Raw genomic sequence first — 23,117 nt, forward strand, 5'->3', positions numbered from 1 at the left:
GGCACCTGTTTCTTTTTAAATTCCTTCGCCAAAACTATATAGTGCACCTTTAAGTGCAATAAAACAATGGAGAGGAAAAAAAGGGGGGAAAAAAAAATTGCATTTGTATTGAAGTCTACAGTAGATTTTATCACCCAGCATTGAGAGATTATTATTGTTCATAACTTAAATTAAACTGGGAAAATGCTGTAGTTTGGATAACACTAAGTTACTTGAGCAGCACATTAGAGTGTGGTGTAGCGCCACAGGGGTGTCAGGTATAGAGAGAATATGAATGGTCCTCTTATATCAGTAACTGTGCTTCAGGGCCGAAGCCAGGACATCTATGCTCACAGCCTTTTGACCAGAAGCTCATTAATCACACTCCTACAGATGACATAGAGTAATTACCCTCTGAGAAAGACACATACTGATACACTCACACACACACACGCACACACTCACAGCATAGAGCGCACTTTACGCACGGTGTATGTGAAAGTATGCATAAGTAGGCAGGACAAACGACAAGGAATTGCATTTACATGAACACATTTTTACCAGGTGTACATTGGTTTGGGATCACCTGAGCCGCACCACACCAGTGAGTATTCACACACACACACACGCGCACACACATACACACACACACACACACACACACACACACACACACACACACACACACACACACACACACACACACACACACACACACACACAGAGTTTCAAGGGTAGATCCTGCCACACATAGAGGGGTGAGTTTTTTTCGAGGTGTTGGGCAGGTCATGGATCCCTCCTGCCCGGGGAGGGAGTCAGTCTGTCTAGGCATGATGAAATCCTCCACCTGTCCTCATTCATCAAGCCCACTACACATATTAATTATCACAAACCTTCAGACTTACAGCAAAGGGCACACACACACAGACAGGCAGACACATAGAGAGACCCACCTATCCCCCGGCCGACACCCCTCCCTCAGACCTGCACTTCAGTTAAAATTCAACTGCGGTGGCTGGTGCTGATGCTGGTTGTAAGCGCCTGTGGCACTACAAGTCAGCAGAGTATTTACAGAGGACGCCTGGATGTCAGTTATTGCTAGCAGGGTGTCCCAACCCAAACCTGACACATGGAGGTGCAGTCATATCGATCACATCAGGGTGCAAAAGATGTCCTGGTTGCAATTTGGTATTTGGGACATTTCGTTTCGCAGTGACCAATTACAGCTGAACCCATCGGACTGAGTGGCTTATAGCAAATTCCCGCAGCAGGAACCTTTCCAGGAAAACCACGATCTGAATCTGGATCCTGAGCCGCAAAAAGTCTCCTCAGAGTTGGTGCGTTCTTATGACCCAGAAACGATGAAGGTGAAGGTCATTTTCACTTGAGAGATTTCGACTCATCACAGTAGGAAAATAAAAGCACAGGTGTGAATAATAAGATGAACGATGCCTGAAATATATTTAGCTGCTTCAGTTCCAGACTCTGGTATTGTGCCTTATGGGGTAACTCATAATGGTGAACACATAATGAATTATCACCCGAATGTGTATTTCACACAGCGTCATTCCCAGCCACAGCAGGCAGCTGTACACTACCTGCTCAGCAACAAACAGCAGGCAGGTGCAGTTCAGGACTAGCTGGTGAACATTATGGGAGCAATTAGCAGCTAAAGGATCAAACAATTCTCGCAGGAGTTGGTAGAGCCAAATAAAGAGAGCTAAAAGAGAAACACGACTGCAGATGACTCATTATGCTGTTGGATGTGTGTATAAGCAACCGTTTGCTTACAAGTTCAACAACTTATAGTTGCAGCATGTAAGAATTTTGTTTGAATCCAACAAAAATCAACTAAAAAAATTATCTACAGAATGTGAAGAACAGCTCTAACGTTATATGTTGTAAAGTAAATTTAGCATGCTATCCAGCTAGCTCTGACGCATCTCGAGCTAAAGGCCATGTGCTACGGGAGTAAAACACTAGAAGTACAACACTTCTCTGGTGTACCAAACTCCCAGTCCGGACTGCTAGCTGCGGGGCTAACTGAGCTAACTAGCTAACTGTTGTTACAGTTAGCAGCAGTTAGCCATAGCGAAGTGCTGCCCCCTATTTGTTTTGAGTGTCAATTCAACAAGGGGTCAACGCAACACAACTGTCGTAAATACAAATCCCTGGTTTCTGTAACAATTTGTCAGCTGTAATGTAACGCTACGTGCTAACTACAAGCAAAACACTTCTTCTTCACACATCTGTCTTGAAGTAAACATGCAGGCTCAGGCTTTTGTTTGCAAAAGTGTTGCATACAATTCAGAAGAGTTGCACACCAAGCTAACGGTAACATGACCCGGAGAAGTGCAACACCTGGCTATTACATGCTAACATTACCAGCTAAACCTTGAAATCGGCAGACGTTACTTATGATCATTAAACTAGCAACACGTTTGCTAACATAACCTTTGACAGCTTTGCGTCTGACGTGCAGCCTTTTATTTAGCGAAGATGTCGCCAACAACCAAAAGCCCGTCTGAAACTCTTGTGTCTTGCCTCTTACTTGGTCACTGTCCCTTTTTCTCTCCTTAGCTTCCTCCATCAACGCCCTCTTCGGTTTTTTAACCTCTATCATGATGTCCTCAGAGGCTGCTATAAGCTCATTTCCATTGCCCACGGGCAGTGCTCCCAGCAGAGCTTACTTGTAGTAAGCAGCAGTTAAAGGTCTCTTTCAGCAACAACAATCCTAAACCTTCACATCTCAGAAGCTGTAACCGGAGAACTTTTGGCCCTTTTCCTTAATGAATTACCTCAAATTCAAATATAAAGAACAAAACTGCTCAAGATTCATTTTTGGTAAATCAACAACAATTAATCAACCAATTATTTTAACACTGACTGGAACATTTCTGTTAATGCTCATTCAAATATTAAAGCAGAAATAGAAAAAACATGCATCACACACTTGATAATTGCTCCTTCACAGACTGGCAATCTGGGGTTTTCAATCTCTGTCCACTTCCGTATGTGACAACTGAATAACAGTTAACTACAAAGAACAATACTACGATTCTGTTGTTGTCGTTGTGTGTGAAAACTGCCCATCTGACAAATGGCCTCATCTTAATGGTTCTTCCGATAAAGTGAAAACGCAAAATGGACCTTCAGCTGGTGATTTACTTCCTTCTTGGGGCTCCTTTTTTCCTTGGACTGCCTGGTAAAACAGGGGGCTACAGTTTTGGTAATCTGTCATCCTGCCAGTTTGGAGGATTTAGCAGCAGGCAGAAATCAGAAGGGAAAATTGTGGAGGCGAAACAGACGTAGCTTAGCATGTCAATATAGCTGTGTTTTCCTTCAAGGAGCCCATATTCCAACACAGGTTATGGTCTGTTCATTTTGTTATGCGAGGCTTTATGAGCACGAGGAACTCCAGCTGTCAACACCCATCTCCTGATACCCGTAAAACCTTGCGTTGCGGGGTCATTCCCCGTAATTGGTTTGGATAATGCTCCCACTATGGACCACAACCTGCACTTTCAGCCATTTCACTGCTGTTCCCTCGGTGCCACCTATGTTCAAATGACATCATTTTCACCTGAATGACAGTAAATGCTTCAAACTGGAAACATGTTTGCTGTGCATGAGTCACTGTGTCCCTGTGTGACAGTTGACAAGTCCCCTCCCACGACGATTCGAGGATCCCCCTGAGCCTCTTCTTAATTGGGAGGAGATCATTAGCTTGAGTATAACCCTCTAATCTTTTTTTAAGTATTTTATAATAAGACGGAGATCAGCTTGTATCCGTCGAGAGCCTCTCTGAAGCCCACAAGATTAAAGTCCTCCAAATGACCGCCTTTGGTCCTTAGTTGGGTTGTCTCCCCTTTAATCAGACATCAGTCCTCATCACTCCCCCTGTTTCTCTGACACAAGTCACGCGAGCAGCGGCAAATCTCTCCAAAAACACTGGTCAATTACAAGGGACGCGGAAAAGATGAAAGCGCTATTATCGCACCGTCCTCAGCCATACGTCGAACCAATTAACGCAGATGAGTGCGGGCAAAAAGGGGGGACGGTCCTCCTCTCCTGCCCACGGCGAACATCGAGAGCGAACAGAGGGAACAGTCAGCGTCGTGTGCAGGCGCCGACAGGACTGACGCCAGGACAGTTAATTGATCTTCATTACATTAATTACGGCTGTGATGTGGAGCGGAGAGTGAAAAACGGGTCACGCTGTTGTGCGACTCTGTCTGAGTGAACCCCGTTAAGCTTTCTGCTGACCTTGAAACTAGCTTGGGAAGTGATGGCGCTGCTTAAGTGAGCGAGTGTGCGCGCATAAATAGTTTGGCCTCTCGCTGCACTTTTAAATCTCCGACAGGGCTGATAGTAGTCTGCTGTAAATCTCCTGTTGTAGTCTCATTTCCTCAACCTTCTCACTTTATAGAATCGACTTTTCCTCAAAGTGCTTGATGCACCTTCTTGCCTCATCAAACTCTTGCAAACACATGCAAAGGTTTTCGATGAGGATGCTTGTGTGTGTATGTGTGTGGGTCTTTGTGTGTGATTTCCCCCTGTCCACTCCAGTGCACGGATGGCTGCACTGTCAGCAAGCCTGGTTCTGCCCTTGCATTTGAATAAACACCATCTGAGTTGGCTGGTTGTGTATAATATCTGTCAGGAAGCTGCCACCCAGTGATCCCGCTGACTCTGACCTCTGTCCCCGGGGAGCAGCTGATGGGACATCGCGGTGACAGGGTGTCTCCCCTGTCGATCCGTGCACTGATACGCCGTACACCCTTGTCCCGCTCCGCTCTGCTCAAACACTCTGCCTTATGCATTGGAAATGAGCTGGGGCTCCTTTACAGGATGCAATGAATAGTCGCGAGGATAGGATAAACACAAGCTTCGGAGATGCCTGTCACAAAGATGGATGGTTGCCTGGAATTTTCGTTGTCGTCTTGTCAGTACTATAAACTTTTCCCTGCTGAATAATTGAGTCCTTCAGCTGAAGAGTCCTGTCAATCTTCTTTAAGTTTACACTCACACACTTGTGCTTGCAGGAGTGTATCTCACTGTCTGAAAGCTGTATATCAGAGAGTCGTGCAGATAAAAGAGAGCTGAGGTTGTGCAATTTCGGCTGATGTACGACTTACAAATGACTAGGATTTATACAAACACTGCAAGTGGCTTCATTGATCAACACATTTCAAACAAACTTGTGTTTGTCAGGTTTCCGTTAGCAAAATCCAATTTTTGTCACACGATGTTGAAACTCCTCCACTTGTTGCTCTCTGAGTGGAAAATGTAAAAAAGGAGAAAAAAAAAGGCTTCCACCTGTTACCCCTGCCTCCGTGCTCATCACGCCTGCTGTCAAAACTGATTGTCACACGGGGAAAATGACTTCTCTGCATGGCTGAAGATATTGATTAATCATTAAGTCAAAAAAAAATATGCCAGATTTGTGTGAGCGTGCGAGGTGATGTCTTCTAAATGCTTACTCTATCTAACCAATGGACCAAAACGGTCCAAAAGACATTTAAATATATAATGATGAAAAGGGAAATGCTTCACATTCATTTGAGGAGCAGGAACGAGTCTTTGCTTAATAAATGAATTCGATTTAATTTATAAGATATGGCAAGAACACAAAAGGTAGTTCCAAACACATAGGGACTACTCACTCTACTCTTTGTCAGTAGCTATCTGCTGTTAGCTAATTAGCTCAGTTAGCTGTGAAGCTAGTGGCCTGATTAGCTGACTCAAGTTTGCCTGGACTGCGACCTCAGATCGCATAGGAGTCACTGCAGGCAACGGGGCTTAGCTCAACTGGGCTCAGTCGCCTCCAAGAACACAGTCTTCAAGTCCTTCGGATGCCAGTTTGAGGAGTACAGAGGCGATTTACAGCTCTGACCAGGCTTGCTCAAGGGAATTGAGCTCGTCTTCAGTAAAAGAGAGGAGCTTGAATTCAGATAGTGCAGGATTGTAAATTTGTGTTTAGTAAGGAAAGTAGGTGTAATAATATATCCTTCCATCTATATTATTTACATGCTAGACTAAGTAGCCAACTCGCCACTGTCATCATTCATCTGAAGCTACAGGGGCTATCAGACTATTGCCTCTGGCGGTATAAAATGGTATTACAAGACAGGAAATGCAAGGGCTAGCTGGTTAGCATGCTAACTTCAGTAGATATCGCAGCACAATACATAGACGTCATTGACGTAACATCAACCTTTGTTTCCTCACACTGTTGAAAGTATTAGTTTAACTAGTACTAGAACTACTACTATTAGTTTTTACTTTTTAATGATTAATTGACAATCAAAATGATTGGCAATGAGCGCTCTTATTAGTGTGGAATACAAAAGCTTAAATAAAATAGTGGCTTCATTGATCAACACCTTTCACACAAACGTGCCTACTTGTCTGTTCTTGACTCTCAGCTAGATCTATTAATTAGAAATATTCAAATTCATTACCTGACAATCATACTCCCTGAGTTGTTGCTCTCTGCGTGGAAAATGTAAAAATCGCTGCCACCTGTCACCGCTGCCTGCGAGCTCTTCACACCTGTTGTCAAAGCTGATTGTCACATGTGGAAAATGACTTCTCTGCATGGCTGAAAATGTCTCATGTGCCACAACCGGTGGTTCGACTTTGTCATGAGTTACGACAGCCTGTCTTAACATTGGATCATTACCTCCTCTGCATAACACTTTGAACTCCTGGATGAAAACACACATCCCCACTGCTTTATCCCTCTGAAGCCAATTAAAGTCATGATTGCAACAAAGGAAAGATGCTCCTTCATAAAATCTGATTAACTCTTGCTATGTGGGAAGACAAAGAGTTAAGTGCTAATTGCATGTCTAAATAGATTTCCTCTCCTTTCCTGTTAGCCGTTGGCCACTCTATAAGGTAAGATTCTGTTTATTTAATTTGGGAATGTGTAAATGAACCATGAACTCCCAAATGTAATTATGTTTACATTAACAAGCCTGCGTTTTCATATATTTAAAAAATGAAGCTGTGTTTTGTCTGCTCAACTTGCTCTCATGTACTCATATACCGTACGAGGCATCTGTTTGTGAGTGTGTGTGATGGAGCACTGCAGCGCATCCAACCTGCAACCCTGCCCACTTCCCACTAAGCACTGTGCTATAATTAAAAATGTTGTTCTCGCTTCAGTATCACCTTTCTGCTCGCTCAGAGTGGAAACACATATTGCACCAAATAATTTCAGATCTGTCGACGTTTTTCTCATGCTCTGGTATTCGAACACGTCGGCCCTGATCTTTCCAAAAAACCTATGCGGATCTAAGCTTTGAAAATAATTCACTCCCCAGATTCACACGCACACACTCAGAGGGAGATGATGCAGCAAATCCCACCTGACAGTTTAAACTCTGTGGAAAACACTTGAGATGGCCTTTGCACTCACTGCTGATGGACCTAGTTTTAAAGTTTCCACTGGTTGTAACTTAAGAAAACATTTTTGCTTTCATCCTCTCTCAGAATAGGCCGGTTTAAAGAAGCAATTTGTATGAATTGGCCACCTGCTAAACTCTTATTCTGGACAGATGGGGGGCAGCATATCATCATCATGCTGACTGTAGCTGCCATTAGCTAGTCAGCTCATTTTTGAATGTGTTTGAACAATTTACAGTGGATAAATATTAGCAACAAGTGAGATTTGAAAATCAAGTTTGTCTTCTTAGTACAGTATCAGTTAACCTTCCCCTCTTCATAAATGACTCTCGCTGAGCAACAGGCCCACACAGTGAGGAAAATACTCAAACTGAACTTTTAAAGTCATATTAACTAGAAGTTATGTTTGCACGAACGTTCATGAGGAGGTGGTTGGTTTGCTGCAAGTCTTTAGTCTTTTTCTCCCAGAATTATTAGCTACCTAGCTCGCTGAATTAAAAATAGCAACAACAAAATGAAATGCAGACAAGCTTGGACCTTAAAGGGACGGTTCACCCTGAAAACAAAAAACGCATATTTTACCTCTTACCTCTAGAGCTATTCATCCATCTAGATTCTTTTGATGTGAGTTGCTGTGATTGGGAGATATTGGCTGTAAAGATGTCTGCCTCCTCTTTAATATACTGGAACTACAGTAGATAGCACTTGGCTTTGGTGCTCCAAGAGCCAAAAATACCTTTACAGCAAAATATTTGGATTATCCAGCCCACCACTTTAAGATATGTTAAGAAAGACTTATGTATACAGAAATATATAACGATATAAACAACACAAAATACACAGGTGACTATATTCAAAAGTAAGGTGCAACAAAAAAGAAAACCCCACCCCCACAAATTGAAATGTCTCCGTAGTGAACACACACAGAAAGGAAGCTTCTCAAGCCAAACGAAGCAGCAAATTAGAGTTTATGAGAAAAAATGCAATCTGCAGTAACTCACCAAAAAATTCTGGCTGTCTCATTACGGGTGAATAAATTAAACATTTGGCAATTTCATGCAGATTATCATGTTTTTGCTGAAGTGGTAGCCACAGTATGTTCTGGTATGAAGTTATACTCAATAAAACCCGACTGATATCTTGTTTAGCTGATATCATTTTACAATCATAAATGTGCGGTAATAACTTTTAAAATATGATATAGAAATTTGGTAAATGTATAAACATTATAATTATGTCATAATTTTAAATGTCTGAGCCACATTTCATTATATATGTTGAGGTATCTTTTACTCTGGATCAATGAGTTTGACCCATTTTGGCATTGAATATTGTGACTGTTGTTTAAGCCACATGCTTGGCTGAGAAATCAGTCCTGTCATGTATCTTCTGCACTAAGTACCTTGGTTTTGTCGTACAGGGCGTGGTTGTCCAAAAGCATCTTCCGCTCCATTCGAGCGAACCTCCTCAGGTCTCTCTCAAACTGCTGCGGGGGAAAAGAATCAATTGTCTGAAACCAAATATCTGTTTTACTTGTCTGTTTTTATGGCATTGAAAGGAAACAGTGATACATGAATGCCTTTATGCTTCCTGAAGAGCTTTCTAAGGAAGAAGGGATCCTATGTCAGACATTATTGTTATTTTCATATAATATAATACACTTGCGTGTGACTCCTGTTAATTCTGATGTCCTTCAAGTTTCCTTGAAGTTGTTTTAGTTGTCTAAAAAGAAAGTCTCCTGAGAACTAGATTTAAGAAATTAATTCAACACCTTTTTGGCAAAATAAAGACCTCCTGGACCTTGACCTTGATGTTGTTCTTGAGTCCAAGCAACATTTTATCACACGGTGTCAGCACACACAGAAATGATTCATCATGAAGTACAGTAACGACTATATTTTCCTTTTTTTACCCACGGATTCGACCTGCAGCTACTCCTCACTGTCACACACTCTGTATAATCCTTCATACCCTGGAGCCGGACCAGCCCAGGAGAGCAAAGGCGTAGCGATCCATGGGTGGCGCCACCAGGTCCACGCGCACCGCCCTCCAGCCCCTGCTGTCCCCCTCGGCCACGTGGAGACCTCCTTCCACTTGGCTGCCCTCCAGCCGCAAGATCAGGAAGCACTTGGCAAAGTGGTCCATGGCCTCAAACCTGTGAGTGGGAAGCTTTGACACATCGAAGGTGGAGGCCTGGTAGTCACAGTACAGCAGAATGCGCTGGTGGAGAGAGAAAAATGCAGTATTTTATCATGGATTTTGGTAGAAATTAACAATCTGTGTTTACTGGGCTTTAAAGACCTTTTCGCTGTGCGCCAGTCTATAAAATATTCTCTACAACCTTTAGTAACATCATTTTTATAACACATATAGCTTTAATAGTATCATTAAATTAAGTCATGCAACTGAAATTATCTGCATGGGTCTTGGCAAGAGACTTCAAGGAGGACAGCCATCCATCTCTCTCAAGCGAGCACCCAGGAGCCCTCTCAGCAAAAAGCCGGTCACCTTTCATCTGCAGCCCAGACTTCAGAGCAGCCAAAAAGAGCCCTATCTGAGGATCAGAGCCTGCACACTGGCCCGCAGAAGGTTAAAAGTACTGGAGTATAATCTGTCAGCGAGGTGTTCAGACCTAAATATTTCTAATAACTATTCATCACCAAAGCAAGGATGCCATGTTTGAAGTGATGTGGTCAGAAGCACTGAGGAGACCTGAGTCATGCCTCCTCAGCTTTGCGCTCATTAAGATGAGTTATCAAAAGCCTGCATGATTATGTGGCACGAACCATTTCATCTTTTAAAGTTGTACTTGTCCAAATGACGTAATTTTCATTAATATATTTAAGTAAAAGGTTTTACTGGAAGAATTGGCTGAATATTGACAGTCTGGCTCCCACTGTCTGACCCAGAATTGAGTCTTTAAGTACACCAAAGTCACTTTATCTGTTATTTGACAGGCAGGGTGAGAGTACAGCCACTAAAAAAACGGACCCTTATTTGAAACTTTGTAATGACTTTGGGGTCATCAGAAGCCAAATGGTGTAATTTAAAGCAGCAGCTCCATCACAGATCAGCTCTGGTTCAGGATCTGTCAAAAGTAGCTTTAAAAACTCAACACAGAGAGATTCAGTGCTGTGCTTCTGATAAAACCTGACTGTGACTCTTAGAAAATGTTATTGGCTACAATGAGCACTGCAACTTTCTTGAAAAAACAGATTCTTTGTAATCTCGGAGATAAATAGCAAACATACTGAACATGCCTGGAGGTATTGACAGTGGTTGAGTCGAGGTTATGTTTCTTTGAACAACACTGGATATTTACACATCTCATAATAGTGAGCAAGAGTCTGAAATGAGAGGGGAGGGGAGGATTTTTCTGGGGATGATGTTGTGTGAATGGGTCTCATCTGTGAAACATTTGTGGGGTTTTTCTTTGTTGAATGGCCGTTAGTAAAGATCAAACATCGCTGTCCTTAAGTCATACCTGCTAACACTAGGTGAATGACCTACCCTCAACACCCCTGCACCCATATAACCCATACATAAAATATGAATAGAATACATGATGTGAAACAGCTCACAGTAAAATAAATAATTAAAAAAAACATACAAAACAGCAAACAAGAGACAACATCTAAATTTTACAGTAGTGTGTGTGTGTGTGTGTGTGTGTGTGTGTGTGTGTGTGTGTGTGTGTGTTGAGGAGCCATCATTGCCAGGTAGACCCCCACGAACTCCCATGAAAATTGTGAGTGTTGGCAGGTATGGTACTGTAAGTACAGCCTAACAGATACAATAGCACGGCTGTTGACCATTGGCTGGCAAGTTTGGCTCATGAGCCAAATCCGATCCTCCAAATGAAAATATTTTGCTTCCAACATTAGCACCCAAATCAAGTTTTGCCAATCTCTTATCACAATGAACAATTCATTCCCGGATAGCTAAATTTACACCCACACCCGGCCCACATACCGCGTGGAGTGATGGCACTTGGCTGACAGCTGGCCACGATGCCAGGCCAGGAGCGGACCGCCCAAGTGCTTTCATTCCACGCAGTATGTGGGCCAGATGAACATGCAACTATTTTTCTATCTGAAATGTAACATCTAATATCAATCAATCGTGTCTCAAAAGCAAACAGACGGCAGTATAACACAACAGCACCAATTAACAGAACTTTCATTCAACCGCACAATAAACGTGACTGTTTATTGAGTATGGATTACCGATCAGTTGAAGTCTCATTGTGTACCTCGAGGCATACATTTAGCATATTTGAGTATTTTTGGCTGACTTTGTAGAAAGATTGGCGGCTTTAAGCCCACTGGGTAAAATGGCAGAGTCATTAATCACTTGTACTATTAATGTTTGAAAAGCAAACAAAAAAAAACATTGACGACATATAGAGCTTCATCCCCTGAGCCTGTAAGAACATGTTGGACCGCCACATAATCAATGGGGCTCACAGTTGAACCCAACTGCTGACTCCTGTCAAATCATTACCACTTTGTTTCAGAATTTTCCCTTTTTCTTGGAAAAACTCCTTACAGCAGTTGTATCGCATATATTTGTACTTTACATGTATTTTCATATCTTAAAAACCGAAACCAGCTTTGAGATATTGTAGTGAACCATGTTGCGACTTGTAGAATGAATTCATTAATAAAAATCAACAGCAACGTCGACTTGATTGGTTAAATCAGGCTTAAAAGCACAACTGTGACTTCTGTCACAGCTGAGAACAGAGGTAGCCATGGATACGAGTAGCAGGACATGGACCACTGTGTGAACATCTGCTCAAACTTGTCATCGGTCTCATTTGAGGCTGGAGTGGTGAAATAAAAAAGGGGGACGGCTGAGTGTAAGATTCAATAGAGAGACGAGCCTTCAGTCAGCCACACTGGATGGCTGGAGCTCATTCCCTGGTAAATGGTTCCACTCCTTAGATAATGGAAATCTCTGCCAAGTAAGATGTCAGTGTGTTGAAGAGAGAGAAGGAGAGGGGGGCACTGATGAGAAACAAAGCCGCAAGTGTAGAAAGCAGTGAAATGGAGTGAGTGCAAGAGAGTTAGAGAATAAAGGGTTCGACCTGTAAGAGAAACTAAGAAATAGGTGGACGAGGAGATAACATAAAGACAGAAAAAGAGAGAGAGAGAGAGGAAGAAGCCAGCCAGAGAGTCTTTGAATTGATTTCCTCGGGGCCTCGCCCTGGCTGATTATGCTTCTCTCTGGATGCACGAGTGTTAAGGCGATTAAGATTACAAATTGTCAATTTAATTCTAGCGCCCGGCGTAATTGTTGGGATACTACTCTCCTCTCACTGGCCATAAATCTGCTGCACTCTCCTTAAAGAGCAATAATTGGGGAAGCCAGTGCAGCGAGCAGCCACTCTGCCTGTCCAGCAAATGACTGAGGTTAATCACCAAACATTAAACACCATGTCAGCAGAGCCCGAATAGCTGCAACTAAACAGTCCTGCCCGACTGTCGACCTGTTCAGACGTTTCCCAGAATGCACTGAGCAGGTGACCAAGTCATAGGCGGGATTGCTAAACGTAGGGATTTTTCTAATGAAGCAGAAATACTTGTTAATGTATTGTTATGCCTTACTCTATAATAATAAAGTAAACTAATTATGTGACTGTGACGGAGGAAACTCTCCATACGGAAAGAGAATCAACTTCTGGTGCGCCTCATGTACAGAGGCTGTGCCTTCGTCGCAGCAGACCAGGGCCCCCTCTGGCCCCTTGCTGCATGCGTGTGTGTGTGTGTGTGTGTGTGTGTGTGTGTGTGTGTGTGTGTGCGACTGATCTTTTGGAGAACACAGAACATTAAGTCAAATTTAATCATGAAGGATCTTGTTGGCATGTCGGGAGATTTAAATAATCGATCAAAATAAGCTGCTGTGCCTTGTGCACTGCGTTAAGAGGTGCAGTTATCGTTTCTGCTGCTGGGGAGTCGCTGCAGGTCATTTCATATTTTCCTCATTAATGATAGAGTCTATTATTTCACCCATCAGCAACCCATCCGCTGTTGATCAGGCTGTTAATTTTTATGACTGCTGAATCTGTTGATAATCTCCAGATTATCCGCGGCGCCCGTGGATAAAGCTGTGGTCCGTGCATCAGCACTGTGATACACAGTAGCAAAAGGTATGTCTTTGTTTGCACTTCATAGCGTATCAGGAATGATATTTAGCCCACATGACTGAAGTTATAGTCAATATTGTTTAGGCCAACACTTGAAATTTGATTGTAATGAACATGACAATAACAAGGTTTGATTTGGCCCGCCAGATGTTTCCAGCAAGAAATAAAATCTGTAGGATCCCTAATTATTACTTATTGTTCATTATCTGAGCACAGCGGGCAGATTGACACTTTGTACAGGAAAATTCAACCTTGTGATACTACGGAAGCCCTGATAGCCAAGTGGGGGAAAAATATCAAAGAATTTAAGATTATCCGGGCAAAAATCATTTATCAGCTGTTCTTAAGTCATAAAAACAGACAGAAACAGTTTAGATCAGATTTAGAAAATGGACGCTAGAATTAGTGCCATTTGTCATCTTGACAAGGCCACACACCACATGCTTTCTTTTGGCCCTTGGTCCACGATTAAAATATGATTAAGATATGATTGCAATCATCTCTCAACTCTGCATGATTTCACCTGCTCTCTGTGCCCTCAGTTATAACCAACCCGGTCGGTTTTTCCAGTTTAAATATCTTTAAAGTGGACAGCAATCATTTCTGGAGAAACTCTAATTGCCGAGATCTGTATTTAGTTTCCCGTCTGGTTTTGCGGGTCAACACCCAACCTTAAAGTTCAAACTCTGCCTGTGTGAGAAGTCCGAGGAGGCCATGGTACGCGAGACCCACAGGGAGCAGATCTCAACTAAATGGCCAGCACCCTCCTCACTTTCCCTCCTCTAATTATCTTCAGTGGTCGTGCGATGCAGGCAAAAAACTCTGGAGTCGCCCTCTGCTGCAACCCCTGAAATGCTCTCCCTCTGCAATTACAGATAACCATTCACCTTCCTATAATAGGCAGGGATTCTTAAAGTTCCCTTTACGTTCAGTAATAGCTTAGCTAAAGGCAGTGACAGTCCCCACTTAGATAATGAGGCCAGAATGACAGCATAAAAGCACTTAAACACTGACTAATCTCAAATTAAAATCCCCCCGAGACACACTTGAGACAAGTTGCGGGAGAAGGTCTGCACCCCATCTCATACACGAGGCCGCGAATGTAGGTCACTGCTTCTTCTGGCGGATATTTCGGTCCCTCCTGGCAGTGCATTTTCTTTCAGCCCTGAATCATTTTGATGCCTTCAGAGAGAAGTATTAATGAGTTATGATGACAGTCGCACAGACCATTAAGTACCTGGATATGGATGCCCTTCGTTGGATGAGGTTTGCGGCCTTCCTGCCCACACGCGCACGCTGCAGTGGCGCCGCTTTCTCTCGGTCTGACACACATACACTCACAAATCCACCATAAAAACAGGATGTCATGAAGTTCCCCGTCTCAGCATCGCCGGGGGCTGTTTAGCCCAGTAGCGCTCTGTAATCATCTCCCACGCAGCAGGTAATGTCAGCGAGCATCTGAGAGTAAGCTTATTCCAGCAGAACTGTTTACAGAGGGAATTACAGAGGAGGACAGCAGGAAGATAATCTTTTCCCCCAAAGCATCGCCCTGGAGCACTGAATAAAAAAAAAGAAGAGAGAAGACGACTTTTGAAATAGTGATCTAAAAGCTTGTATTTTTTCGATTTGACTATTTACTCAGGCTCTTTTCTTGATGAGTGGTCGCGACCACCTGCATCCAGAGGACGAGCACAATGCTGCGAGGCGCTCTGATCTCATCTCACATTCTCTCCCGCTCGCGGAAAAGAGACTTCAAACCTCGCCTTCAAGTCGCAGATTAGCGTGCGTTAGCCAGGACCGTTTCAACAGCGCTTTGACTTTGATTCACAGCTCCGACGGAATGAAAGAGACTGATTGCCGGAGTTAAAGTGTTGCGGTTCGTGTGTCTGCATGTGTGTCCTCTCAATGTCACTCAAAGTAGCCTTTGCAGCTCAGATTTTATTTAGATCTCGATGTGACTAACTCTCTTTGACTGCAAAATAACCTCAGCTGTATATGGGCAGCTCTGCCTGAATCGCTTATTCAACCGAAGGGAAAACTCTCCGATCCCTAACCACATTGACTCAGACCAGATGCAGAACAATAAAGCCTGAGCTGAATGGCATTACGACGGCGGCAATGCATACAAAGCTCGGCCTTCAGGAAGCAGCACTTATACAGTATTTAGAGCCGGAGATGATAGATGGATGGAGGATGAAACATGGCCCTCTCCGTCTCTCCGTCGCTACCACCAGGGCCAAGCTGAATCTCATCAGTCTGCCACAGAAGCTGGTGGCTGACCTTGCCTCTGCCCCCAAGTTATGCTTTCAGAATATCAGCAGGAGGGGGGAGGGAAAAAAAATGATGAACCCGTTTTTGCAAGGACGTTTCTAGATAGATGTATTTTTAACTCCCTGCAGGCTGAAGAGGGGTGCTGAAGGGGTGGGAGGGGGGTGCCGGTGATATTAGGCCTGAGTGAAGACACGTGGGCCCCCAGGGGCTTGATTGCAGATGACAAGGTTACACGACTTAGAGTCAACCTCTGCTACCTCCACTTAATCATTGTCTCTTGTGTCCTCGTCCCTGCAGGCCGCTCCCCTCTGCATCCCCGCTCCATCCAGCCGTCCGCGAGAAGAAGGCTTCCGGTGGTATCAAACTGACCATGCTCGGGCTCCGAAAAGCCGTTTTAACACCTGACCCAGCCGCCTAAATCACTGTCTCGCATCCGTTCCAACTCCTTATCCCCGCACACTCACACCTTCACCCCGTTCCCTCCACCTATAGTGAGTGTAAGTGGCTGCAAGTGGTGAGAGCTCCGCGCGATAACATACAGTAAGTGGGAGGTAATTACCGTCAGGACAGACCGCTGGAGGAGAGGAGGCATGTGGAGGTGTGGATGGAAGAGGGGAAGGAGGGATTTATTTTTAAACCCGGCGATGACAAAAAGAAGCCGACAGCTAGACTAGACAGCGCGGCCCTGCTCTTCATCAAACACTTGTCTCCTCTCATGACCCTCTCCAGCTACGCATTTATCTGAGGGAGAAAACTGTGTTGACAAAGAGAGGTCCTTCCACATCCTCTTTCTCCTTTTAGTCGTTTTTGTAACGGAATGTCATGTGCTGTACATTTTCTGTTGGCTATATACCGTAATGTATTTGCATTGGCCTTTGGAAGCACAACTTTGCTCTAACATGTTGCATCAACATATTCAGCGGAAAGGAAATCAACCGTCTGAATGATGTTAAAGGACATGGCGTATTATGCTCATTTTCAGGTTCATGATCTTATTTTGGGATACTACTAGAATAGGTTTACATGCTTTAGTGCTCAAAAAGCACATCAGTTTTCCCACACTGTCCAGTGCTGCAGCACTGTATTCCCCCTGCTGTCTGAAACGCTCTGTTTTAGCTCCTGTCGCTTTAAGGCCCTGATCTGCTCTGATTGGTCAGCTCACACATGCATTACCCTGCACTCACACGCTTACAACAACAGAGCAGCTGTGCTAAATCAATGCTTAGATGCCAAACTAGCCGCAAGGCATACATTTTGTAAATGGTGACGTAGTGTGATGTCTTAAAGTCACGGATTTAAAAGCGGGACTACTGACGAGGTGTTTCAGGAACCTTGTTTTCTGTGGGAGAGAGGAGCTTCTGTTGGTGCGGACTCTGATATTTTTAACTTTTACGATATTTTACATGTACAGGAACCTATAAAACACAGAAGGAAAGGAAAAACTGAAAAAGCACAATAGGTCTCCTTTAAGATACGACGATCTGAAGGCAGACAAAATCCCATTGGAGGGACTGGTGTGTCGTCAGTGGACAACAGAAGACCTGCTGCACACACCTCTAATTGTTTTCGTTGTATAGTTATACGGTATATAAGATAAGCTCTAACTGTCAACACAATATATGTAAACATGCCATATCTACATTAAAAACATTGTTTTTTGTTGCTGTAATTGAAAGCAGAAACAAAGCGCTACACACTCTGCCTCCGTATGTGTTTATTTGTTTTAAACTGACGGTGTCTCGGTCCTCAGGCCATCTCCAACATCAACAACTGCTGGTTTCTGTAATCCCTCCTGCTGTTTGTAGAGGCCATGAAGTGACTCCTTTAGCATTTCAAGTCCCCAGGAGGTGTGTCAGCATTCTTCAGTTGTCAATCTGACAGAACACTTCTATTTAGCAGTTTATTCAGTCCGCCTGACAGCTCACATATTTTCTCTAGGATTTTAGTGGGCGTTCAATGCAAAGAGCCGCTTCAGGAACTGGTGAGACAATGAAATGTGATCGAGGAATTCCAGTTAGTGGAGAAATGAGACTGAAGGCTTATTAGAAGCCAAAAAAGAAATCATTATGGATTTATTTTAAGTCTCCAGAAAGACACTGCAAATCAAGGATGGATTACAAAGCCGCTGAACAGGACAAGATCGCACCGCAGTCCTCATCAGCACAACAGAAGTATGTATGTAGCTTTCCAGAGATATTAAGTATGTTGTATATGATATACGCTGATCAGGCATAACATTATGACCACCTGCCTAATATTGTGAAGGTTCCCCTTGTGCAGCCAAAACAGCTCTGACCTGTCAAGACATGGACTTGAGACCTCTGAGGGTGTCCTGTGGTGTCTGGCACCAGGGCGTTTTATAGCGGATCCTCTGGGTCCTGTATGTTGGGGGGTGGGGCCTCCATGGATCAGACCTGCTCCAGCACGTCTTACAGATGCTTGATCAGATTTGGATCTGGGGAATTTGGAGGGCTGGTCAATACCTTGGGCCTTTTATTGTGTTCCTCGAGCTGTTCCTGAGCAGTGTTTGTGGTGTGTCAGAGCACATTGTCCTGATGGGGGGTCACTGCCATCAGGTAGTGTTGTTGTGATGAGTGGGTGTACTTGGTCCACAACAGTGTTTCACCCAAGGTTTCCCAGCAGAACATCGCATTGTGATGAGATGATCAATGTTATTCACGTCACCCGTCAGTGGTTTTAATGTTGGCTGATTGGTGTACATATTAATGTTGTGTTTGACAGTGACGACAATCAGGTCGGGTGAAAATGCGTTTCTTGACATAGTTGATGTAAGAACTTCCTTTTAGTAAAGCGTTATTATCATTTTTTACTGCTAAAAGTGATACATCGCTGTAACATGTTTTAAAAGTAACGCATTACCCCGAACACTACTAGGGGTTGGGGATGGGTGGGTAAGAGGGTCAATTAAAAAAAATATATAGTTAAAAAGAAAAACTGAAAGAAATGAATGTGAACTAGCTCATTTGTGGGAGGAAAAAGTTTAGGAACTGCTTCTTTAAAGTCAACTAATCTTCAAGAAAGTCAAATGGCAAGGTCACTATTCATGGATGAAAAACAAACATTTCTATTTTTATCAAAAAAAAGTTCACTTACGATTCAGGCTTTGGCAGTGATCTCACTGCAAATCCAATCAATGTTTGTGTAACTGAACTCGCAGACATTAAATTGATTTGGCAATTTCCCCCTCTGAGGGGCCGAATCTATGCACACAACAAATCGTTTTACTCCAACTCTGATTTCTCCCGTTTCGCAAAAGGTACTGTTATTGAAATTTCCATTCTCGTATCATCTTGTAAAGCTGCAGGTAAAAGCAGTGGGTGGAAATATGAACACGCTGGACTTCTGTTTGCCCAATTATTGTGATGAAGACTTCACTTTAATGTAATTAGATAATTGTGTTTACATGCAGTGAGTTTTAATTGGACACTTCTGGAGAGCATTGATATTTGTCACATTACTGCGATATTAGCAGCGAATAACTTGTCATTCGAGTACCACCAGTAATTAAACCATTAAGTGTATGTAAACATGAACTGCCATTAACATTGTCGCTCTCTTTGTTTTATCTCCCATTCACACATTTCCTCTCTATGCTCACTTTCTACTGTCTCTGCTGTAATCAGCTCTGTCTGTCTCTCTCTGTCTGTTTCCCTCATTCATCCTCCCCTTTTTCTCTCCTCTCACCCACATCTCTTTTTTGCCCATTGTCCATTAAAGGACTCAGTTTCCATTAAGGTGACTCCAGGGCTGGCGACGGTCCTTGAAAGCCCAGCAAAAAGTTCTTCAAGTAACCCACTAAATTGCACTATTTCTCTTTTTACCTGATTCACTCACCTTTCCCCAATCTCTTTCCATCAAAAGTGACGAAACCAGCAGAGCCACCTTTCTCTCCAACTTTTTATGAAAGAGGCTGCTGTAAGTTACCAAGGACACCGTTCTGAATGATGGAAAAGTGACCAACTCGATTTGAAGCCTTTTTATCGAAACACTCTGAATGCACTGCAGTCAGAGTTATGACTTCAGAGGTTTTCTAAATTCTCCATAATTGTATCACGAAAATCTAACAGTGTTCTGCCGTGACAATGAATGCACAATTGACTTTATATCTAAATAGTCAAATTGTCTGATTGCACAACGATCACTGGGATATTCTGACAGATTTTAACTCGCAGCCACTTTTTCCAGACGTAAATCGATCTCCTGTGCACTGGGAGTGTGTACGAGGCGTATCACTCCATGCAAAGGAAAATCCATTAAGATCGATATAGATTGTTAGACAGCCCCTATTAGTCAGATGAGAAAATGTACCTCTGAGTCAGTGAACAGTGTAAGAAAAGGACAGTGATTTACCGTCATCACATTAACAAACACCTGGAACAGACTCATGACTAACTCTGTGTGTTACTGTAAGTCTGTTCTACCTCTTAGCAGCTATGAGCTAGTTTCAAACCGGTGATTTATTACATCTGGTTTCACCACAAAACAAATGTTTTTTTGCTTATAAAGACTTTAGTATCTCAGAACCCATCAGCTGTCTTCTATTGTGCAAGAGATGACTCATGATTTATTTTCACCTGAACGCATACGACTGCAGATAACTGTTAAAAAAGAAAATTGAAAAGTTAAATCCACATCAGAAAATAACCGATGGGTTCCGAGATAGCAGATCAAACGTGAACGGTCATTACTACCTGGACTACAAACGGACTACAAATGGAACCAGAACAATCCTGATAACAAAATCTTGTCCCTTGCAGTTATACGCAGATATCTGTCCAATCAAAAGCAATCAAAACTGACAACAGGAAGTTACTGTAGCATCACAATGTTCAAACTAAAAACTGTTCTATGGGACAATTTATTAACGGAATTATTTACATCGAAAAATATGTGACATAGAATGAGTACGCAATATCTGATTATGCTCAGTAATCAATGCTTTTCTTGTCATTCGGTTGAATGTTACTGACACAACATTTTATACATTGAAGTATATGCTTTTATTTTGTGTAATGTACTCTAAAATCTTCACAGCCCATATCATTATTACACATAACAACCAAATCCATGATACCTATTTTACTTGTCAGTCCAAATGGGTCACATATTAGCAAGCTAATGTTAGCTTTGTCAAGATAACCATGCAGCGCTTACTGGCAGCGTGTGGATGGAAATATTTAGCGACAACTGAGCTCTATACAAGACGTTACTGTGATTAAACTCATTTTAATGTAATAGTAGTCGAATGCTACCTTTGGCTCAAAATATTGTATTATCCATTACTCATGGATGAGAACTCATTTTAATGTAGTCATGTGTAAATCTCCGCTTTAACACTTTTGTCATAACTAGGCTAAGTTTGAGCTTAGAAAGAGCTGATACAAACAGCCTATAATGCAATCAGCTGTCATAGCCCTGCAATAAATATTACGTTATGGTTCAAATATTACTATGGCACTTCTCAAGGTAGTAGTTTGTGGCACTGTTATTTTTTTAGCCTCATGTTATTGTGTCCACCTTCGTGACACACTCTGCCATGTCTTCTTTTTCACTTTTCTCAAAGCAGAATTGTGAGACATTTGCTGGCTTTAATTAAAGAGTGTTTGATTATGCATATGGAAACACAGATGGTCAACTGGACCTCAAAGTTTTTAGTTTGTTGAAACGCTAAACAAGTTTTTAATAATTTAGCTTTAAATGCAAAGCAGGGTCCTGAACTCCTACTCATTATAATGCAATGCTCCACACCAGAAGAAGGTTTTCAGGTTTTCACGAGGACGTTCTGCAGTGATCTATTTTGGCCAGAAAACTGAGCTTTTGTATTTTACCTTAGCCTCTAATTAATTTCTGTTTTCCAAAGTACAATTCGATTAAGTGATCACAACCAATGCTGCCTACCAATTATACAATTGCACAACTTTCCCATCGCTTCCCTTCGGTGCAAAGAGAAAGGGAACGACATACTCACTTGCTTTGTCAGTCTGTTAATAATGCTGGGCAGCAGATTCTTCTCCTTCCCCAGCTCAGGTGTGGTCACGATAAAGTCTACATCATGACCAAACTCCTTCCCCCTGGAGACAAAGATACAGCACTGTTACCCACACAGTGTCAAGGAAATAATGAAAAGAATTATCTTTTAGTCACAGCTCTCCACTGATGAAGAGGGAAGGTGGCAGACGGAGCTATTAAAAGCACGGGCCGTACTAATGGCACTGACTATTTTCATTTCTTAAACAAGTAATTTGTCCTAAGTTGTTAAGTGATAAAGCTCCCTTTTTGTTGCCTCAGCTGTCAGAGCTTTAACTTTTATGATAATCATCATTTTCTACTTGGATCAGTGTCATAAAGCAGACCCATATGGAGCCTGACTCGCTTACACAATGCATTTTCTCAGTCAGCACAACTGCCAGCAGAGGGGTGTTTCAGTGCTGTGAGTGATTATCAAGCGATTATCAAGCAGGAGCAGATACAGGGGAGGAACCCCAGCATCAGCAGAGACCCTGTGCATGTTCATGAGGTGTACACAAAGGGTATATCAAAGCTTCTGTCTGGAGTCAGCTGCATCAGTTACAGTACGACACGGTTTTCAAATCGTTCCTGCTATTAATCAGATGCAGCTTGAGATGATTGTCGTGTGTCAGGAGCCCGTTCACACACAGCGTATTGGAGGTATGACTTGGTTAAAGCAGGTTTATGGTTTCAGGGTTGAGGTTTGTTTTGTTCAAATAAGTCTGTTAAATTGACGTCGAACCATGTCAGAAAATGTGATGAGTCAGAGTAAAATCGTATTCTGAATGTAAAATAAGTGAGTTTAATCCTGTGTGAATTTGCCAGGCCCAATCATACTGAGTGGCTGTGAGCTTCTAAAAACCAGAGGTGTGTTGTGTTGATTTGCGCTACCTTGTTGCACCCTCGTACTGTGGCGTACGATATAAGCTAAGACAAGAGTTGAAGGTACATGTACATGTCACTGCAACTGCAAGATTGTTAGCTAGCTATTGAGACAGGCTGCTCAGATTGTCGGTCGCTTGAGTCTTCAGTTTTCAAACTGCATATTAAAAGAATGTTGTCTCAGGCTGGATCAGATGATTGATGACTATCCCAGTGCCAGCAGGAAAGATGCAAAGCTGAGCCCAAGCTCAGTTGGAGCATGCAGAGTCTCATCACATCATGATGTCATCTGACATTATCTATATTTCTTGCAATGATTAATAGATACAATAATTAACCCAAGTCGATGTATGTCAGCCAGTCATATTGTTGCAGTCAAACTTTCAAACTTTTC

General features: G+C 42.7%; 1 protein-coding gene across 4 annotated transcripts in view; it reads right to left on the reverse strand.

Moving 5' to 3' along the window:
* The window catches only part of dntt (deoxynucleotidyltransferase, terminal), an 82,998-nt gene that overhangs the window by 24,858 nt on the left and 35,023 nt on the right, over positions 1–23,117 (reverse strand). For 3 of the 4 annotated variants that reach the window (XM_084375180.1, XM_084375179.1, XM_084375177.1), the window contains 3 exons: positions 21,801–21,903; positions 9,364–9,612; positions 8,795–8,878 (listed from right to left, as the gene is read on the reverse strand). In XM_084375180.1, coding sequence (XP_084231306.1) covers positions 8,795–8,878; positions 9,364–9,612; positions 21,801–21,903 — 436 coding nt within the window. The remainder of the gene's footprint in view (positions 1–8,794; positions 8,879–9,363; positions 9,613–21,800; positions 21,904–23,117) is intronic. The other variant, XM_084375178.1, reaches the window with a different exon arrangement.

The sequence above is a fragment of the Pagrus pagrus genome (genome assembly GCF_965226575.1).
Source record: "Pagrus pagrus genome assembly, chromosome: 15".
Lineage (NCBI taxonomy): Eukaryota > Metazoa > Chordata > Actinopteri > Spariformes > Sparidae > Pagrus > Pagrus pagrus.